The sequence below is a fragment of the Nannobrachium achirus genome (genome assembly GCF_963921795.1).
Source record: "Nannobrachium achirus genome assembly, chromosome: 15".
In the NCBI taxonomy this organism is placed as follows: domain Eukaryota; kingdom Metazoa; phylum Chordata; class Actinopteri; order Myctophiformes; family Myctophidae; genus Nannobrachium; species Nannobrachium achirus.
This window is the reverse complement of record NC_137822.1, coordinates 5,236,056-5,242,882: the sequence shown is the minus strand read 5'-3', so window position 1 is coordinate 5,242,882 and position 6,827 is coordinate 5,236,056. Positions and strand designations below refer to the sequence as shown.

At 45.6% G+C, this 6,827-nt stretch overlaps 1 protein-coding gene across 1 annotated transcript; it reads right to left on the bottom strand.

Annotated features, from left to right (window-relative positions):
* Positions 1–4,706: 4,706 nt before the first annotated feature.
* LOC308299327 (pseudouridylate synthase 7 homolog) lies at positions 4,707–6,611 on the bottom strand (the record flags this gene model as incomplete). Its single annotated transcript, XM_080743087.1, has 1 exon — positions 4,707–6,611. One exon carries the CDS (start codon positions 6,609–6,611, stop codon positions 4,707–4,709), a length of 1,905 nt encoding a protein of 634 aa, XP_080599213.1.
* Positions 6,612–6,827: the final 216 nt, after the last annotated feature.

The following is a 6,827-nucleotide window of genomic DNA, read 5'->3' as shown; positions in this document are numbered from 1 at the left end:
AAGTCGATAATTTGGACGTCACCAAAAATGCGACAAAATAAAATACAAAAAAAGGGGGGGAAGAGGGTGCGTTTGTTTTCTCGTGCCGGGAGGAACCGCTTGGCCTTTTTGTTTTCTTTGTTTTTGTTGAAACGCTGGCAGAGTATAGCCTCGCGAGACTCGCTCCTCCTCCTCCGGCCAACCGTGTGGAACGAATTAAAGAGTCCTATAAAACAGCGTTGCCAGGTTCTGCAAGAGAAACAAGCTAGTCTAGTAGCCAGCCCATAGAGCCCCATTGTAGACCCGGACATTTTGAGTACCCTAAAGTTTTATGTTAGAAATGTTGAGTATGGGTCCCCAGCATATAAAAACCACCGGATGCTAACTTGTATATGTTGAACAATTTTCATAATCAGCCACTAAAGTTGGTGTCCCATTAACTTTACATTACAGGAAAAATAAGCAAAAAATTAATCTGCTTAAGTAGCATATGAGGGGTCTAACTAGGGGTATTACATGATTCTGAATCCATTGCAAGCATCCGTTTTGCACGAAAATCATTCCTTGGCGAAAAATCGGCCTTGGTTTAGTGATGAAAAGTGCCGAATCATCACTTTTCACATGTTTCTGGGGTCCGTTTTATCCCAAGGAATGTTTTTCATGCAAAACGGATGCTTGCAATGGATTCAGAATCATGAAATACCCCTAGTTAGACCCCTCATATGCTACTTAAAGCAGATTAATTTTTTGCTTATTTTTCCTGTAATGTAAAGTTAATGGGACACCAACTTTAGCGGCTGATTATGAAAATTGCTCAACATATACAAGTTAGCATCCGGTGGTTTTTACATGCTGGGGACCCATACTCAACATTTCTAACATAAAACTTTAGGGTACTCAAAATGTCTTGGTTCACATTCTGGCTACTAGACTAAGCGGGTATGGGGTCCACGAAAAGAAGCAAGTGTAGCATTCTACAAATCAGTAGTTCTCACACTTTTTGAAAAATGTTCAAAACTAGACTGCACTGGACCGTGTCAACTTATGGAATCTGACAAACACAATCCATGTTTCATCCAGAGGAGTCTATTAAACAAGTGCCTATACTAATGGTCTGGGTAAACCTGGCTTAACTGATAACTTGACTACTCGTTTTACCAGTAACACGCCCCAAGGACGAGAGGCGAGGACGTGCTGAAACAACAGAGACTGACACAATATGTCCATATATGGGCATTTCTAGATAGGCTTAATATTGGTGACATCAGGGATCTCCATATATGGGCAAAAAAGGGACAAGGACGGAATTCATTTGCAAGTGTGACTTGCGATGAGACAATACACTGGTTATTATCATGAGACTGACACAATATGTCCATTTATGGGCATTCCCATAATGGGCTCCGCTTAATATTGATGACATCAGGGATCTCCATATGGGCATAAAAGGGACACGGTATGACAGATACAGAGATCTCCAAAATGGGCATAAAAGCTAGGGACATGGAAATAGAGATCTCCATATATGGACATATTAGTCGATTGGTGGAGCAACCTACAGTAGGTGTGAGGGCTGCCTAGCCGCCCGAAATGTTATAAGTTGACTTATTACATCGCATTTACTATGAAAACCTGCAGCTCCTGTGCGTCTTGCCTGGTTAATAAACCAGACTGCACTCAACACCGCCAGGCAACTGTGCGTCAGTCACGCCTCATGTCACGCTCCATATATGGCTAAGACTGAGCCACATCCCTCCACTACACCCTCTCACACCTTGAGATAAACAAATCGTGAGAATGCTATTCATTGAGCTCAGCGTTCAATACCACAATTTCTATCAAACTAGACACAAGTTAAAGAGTCTGTTCCTAAATTCAAGCCTTTGTCCTGACACACAGACAAGAGACATGAGGTGGTTCTAGGAACAATGACTTCTGCCCCTCTGACTCTCAGCACAGGAGCCACTCAGGGATGCGTTTTGAGCTACCTCGGTACCTCCTCTACTCCCGGTACACCCACAACTGCGTGGCTCTGTTCAGCTCCAACCAAGTGATTCCCCCCCACACACACACACACACACACTTCCCATTCGTCCCCTCCTTGCACTATTATGCTTGAGCTGCACATACTGTACTGTACATAAATAATTAAGTGTGCCTGCCATGCAATGGCAAAACACTTATTGTAATCCGCCATACTTATATAATAATAATAATCACTTAACAAAATTTCGGCACGTAATAACTGCCGCACAATTTACGCCACCGCCGCAATATATACATCAAAACGTGCGGCTCGGCCGGGAATGGGGTGCTATTACTTTTCTAAGAGAAAAGTTGTATCGTTTAATTTAGATACTGTGAAGCCGAATTGCACCTACTGTACATATATAGGCCTAATATATACTGTGAAGTTGAATATAATAACCTGTTGCACATAGAACATACCGTGAAGATGTTTACAAAAAGTTAAGTACAGCAACCACTGGAAAAATGCTTTTGGTGTATACAACATACCAAACTTTATGCACATTTTGAGGATGCACTTTTATCTCAAAAAATCTTTCTGTCTTTATCTTTATTATTACTAGGCCTATCTTTTTAGATTTTTGAGCGGTGGTCACAACGCTCCTATACGTGGCCGTGTGTGTGGGTATGTCTGTCTCCGTCCGTGTCTGTCTGTCTGTCTGTCTGTCTGTCTGTCTGTCTGTATGTAGCCTGGCCCTACAGTACCTTTTATGACCACACATGTTAAGGGAGGGGCGCTGTTTTCAGGCCAGGCCAGGCCAGGCACACACACACACACACACACACACACACACACACACACACACACACACACACACACACACACACACACACACACACAGGGGGGAAGGGGGGAGGGGGTGGGGGTGGGTAAGAGGGTGCTGTTGAGACTAGCCTGGGGGGGCCCGACAGAATTCATAGATCTAGAACACATAGAATTCATAGATATAGAACACAGAATATGTACAGTACAGTACAGTTAGGTACAGTAGAGTACAGTAAACCACCGCTCAGTTCACACGGGTGTGATTTTTTTAGCTGTTACACCAATGCATTGTCTGAAGGATGCCAAAAAAAATAAGTTTTACTCTTATGTACCTGTACAAAAGACAAGCAATAAAGTACAACCTTGAACCTTGAGAAAGTTGGTACAACACATGGATCTCCATATGTGGAGCTGACTATCATCACCTGGATCTCCATATATGAAGATGACTACACTGACCTCATCAAACCCTGGATAGCCATACAGTCCATGTCCTTTTATGCCCATATATGGAGATATGTGATGTCATCAGTATATGCCCATATACAGTGGCGTAACAACATTGTGATAGGCCCTGGTGCAGATATTTGTTGTGGGCCCCCCAACCCACCCCCTCCACCCCTATATACACAAGCGCAAGTGACATTTGAAATGTTTATTTATGTCCACATAAGCAGAAGTACAAGAATGTACAAAGGACATAAACAATATCATTGCAGTAAGCACTGGCGCCTAACTCTGTCCCCACTAGGGGGAGCACAAAGCTAGGAGACATTTGGCGCCGCATAGCAGCGCTGCGAAAAATTGTGTATTTCCGGTTATAAGGTCTGCCAAAATGGGTATTTTTGGGTATAAAGTCAACTAAAACGGGTTTCCTTTATTAAGTCATTTTCGGGTGTCTTTGGGGCTTCAGGGGAGGACCTGGATATGTTGCTTGGTGCGCACCTTTTTTTTAACAATAGGCCTATAAACATGACCAGGGCTCTGACATGACCAAATAAATAAAACACTAGGTCTACAATGCAAGCCTTTCAGTGCTGCACATTAAATAGACACGACCCATCCTGACTGATTGACACACAGCTGACAGGTCTCAAAGGATGATTGGACAAATTATCATTCACTCGGCACTCCACCAGCTAGGGCCTAGCCTAGGCAGCTACTCAGCACCTAAACCCATTACCGTAATACTTGTTGCGGCTGCGCAGATGCATTCCACCGCCGAACGTCATTACCGTATTACCAAGTGTGGTCGCGCAGACAGATTTTTTTTTCTTTTTTTTTTTCCTCTTCCTTCATGGGCCCCTGTGTGTGTAGGCCCTGGTGCGGCTGTACCAGCTGCACCTCCATATTTACGCCACTGCCCATATATGGGTAACTTTAGCAGTTAATAACATAATACTGAGCTGGGACTCAGGAAGGGTTATGTCTGTAGAATATATCTATATTCTACAGACATAGAGCTTCTCCAAAATTATAAGTAACCTTTGCCACCTTGAGTTATACCGACTTCTGGCCCATGGACTAATTGCATGTTTTCCCATGTATGTCGATGTCTCTCGTTGAAATCTCAACCAAATTCCACACAGTTTGGTGTGTTGTAAATGTCAGACATTTTTTTATGTTACGATATAAGATACTCTTTATTGAGGCGTGTGAAAATGTTCTTCTTTTCACATTCAACATTTTATATTTGCTCTTAAATTAAAGAGTTTTTTCAGTCAAAATAAATGTAGGGGAGAATGGGGTAGGATGAGACACTTTTCATTGAAGTTTCAGGATGTCTTCTATTGAATCGAATATTTTATTAGACAGAATGTAAAAGAGCACAAGTACAATCAAACACTTGGTCTAAAAGGATAACACCAAATGTTGTTTAACTGCTGTTAACAGCTTGTAACAGCAGTAAGGTCAATGTCGGCTGGACTTGGTGTCAGTTCAACCATGTGGTGTTGAGCTGTGTCTGATTCTTGATGCTGGTGTCCATCTTGAGCACCTCCCTGATGGCCATGGTGGCGTAAGTGGAGGGAGGCAGGGAGAACTCCATCCGCAGGGCTCGATACTTGCCCTCTTTGTTGAAGACAGGAGTAGGTTTATTGTCTAGTTTCTCTGCGTCGGTGTGGACAAGGGAGATCTTAGGGTCATCGTACCGAATCAGCTCCCAGCTGACGTCGCTGGGTCTGATGATGATACGTCGGTAGGCTCCAGCTAATGAGTAGTCATTCACTTTGTGTCTCATGTTGTCAATATCCAGCCCATCTGCTGACAGCAGCTCTCTATAGCAACCCACGTGGTGAGCGGGGTAAATGACGTCGAACCCAGGCAGAGGCATCACAACCTCATGGATGGACTGGCCCTCGGCCTCCTCTGCGGACAGTACGTGGGCCGCGCCTCCCTTGAGCACCAGGTCACCCTCTACAGCCTTCAAGCCAAAGGCCTCAATCCTCCGGCTCACCATGTTGTTCCACACTACACTCTGATAGCTGTGGATGTACATCAGGCGGTTGTTTCGAGGGATCAGTCCGAAGGCAGCGATTATGTTTTTCTTACCGTATTTGGACAGACCCCTCAGCAGCTGGCCCTCCACACAGTGCTTCACGGGAAGCTTCTTCAGGGCAGCTTCTGGGTCCTGAGTCTTGGCCCATTCCTCCCTGCAACGCATCATGAAGTGTTTCTCCGCTCCAGGACGAGGCTTCAGAATCAGGTCCACAACCTCGTTCCAGTCGTTCCTCAGAATGGCCCTGCCAACCTGGTATGTGGGCACCGCAGTGGTGCCAAAGCGCTGCATGCCATAGTAATTGATGAAGCCAGTCTCCTTGAGTGAATTCATGGCCTGCTGAACCTGCTCATCTGTCCCTGAGATGTTCCTGAGGACCACAGTGAAATGGTTACCCTGCAGCTCTCCCAGCTTCAGGGGGTGATTTTTATAACAGAAGTTTCCCAGCCTGAAGTTCATGAGGCATTTGTTGAGGTGACACAATCGTTCTGCCGTGATCTTGTGGACTGCAATCTCCTGTACAGTGATGGCTCTCTTGTCCTTAGTCCCCATGTAAGAGAACACAGTGGGGGTAAGCCTGAGGAATTTGGAGAGGACATTGATAGCCTCCATGGTGTCCTTGTTTTCCTTGTACAGCACAAAGTGACAGAAATCGCCACGGTTCTTAGGCCACGAGTGCTTCCTGGGAGCTGCTAAAGCCTTCTTGCCGGCAGCATGGTAGGCCACTATGAACCTGCGACCTTCCCTCTCCTCCGTCTTTGTCTCCAGGCCAGGGAATTGGGTCTTGATGGCTTTGTGGACCAGCGTTCGCTTCTCCTTTGTATCATCAGCTACCTCTATAGAGACATTGCCCTCTTTGTTCTTGAAGAGCTGGAGCTCTCCAAGCTGTGTTTTCTGCTCCTCGGTCAGGACCCCCGTCTCGTCCGTGGGATGCTGCTGAGGCTCTGGAACATCCCCAGCCTCTGGTGGGATAGAGAGGTCATCTAAGCAGACCATCTTGCCTTGTTTGCTGATCTCATGCACCACAAAATCTGAGTATCTCTCCTTCAGGATGCCAGAGAACCCCTTATGTTCACTGACAAACTTCAGAATCCCCACATCCAGCTCTGTGAGACCGTGCTTCATCATGTCCGCAAAGGTCTCCCCGTCCGCCTCCCCAGCACTCCCTCCTTCACCTCTGTCTTCTTCCGGCTCTTCCTCCTCCTTCACGGCTCCGTTCTTCTGGTCAGTCTGACTCTGAACTCGCCGTCTCTTGGAGGACGGATGCGTCTCATCATATGAGCAGCATCTCTTCTCTCCGACTGGTACTGCTGGGACCAGCGTGGGCTCTGGTTCTGCCATATGGGCCGACCTGCTTCTGCTGAGATTCAGAAAGGAGGATGACGGTCCAACTTTCAATTGCACACGTGTGTGTGCGTATGTGTTGTACTTTCTTCTTTGGGGTTGGTAAACCAGCTTAGAGTTATATTATAGCTCTAAGGATTATGCAGAAAGAAACTAACATACACTTATCTGTTTATTACTCATAATGTTGTGGCACATCCTTCCTTAAACTTG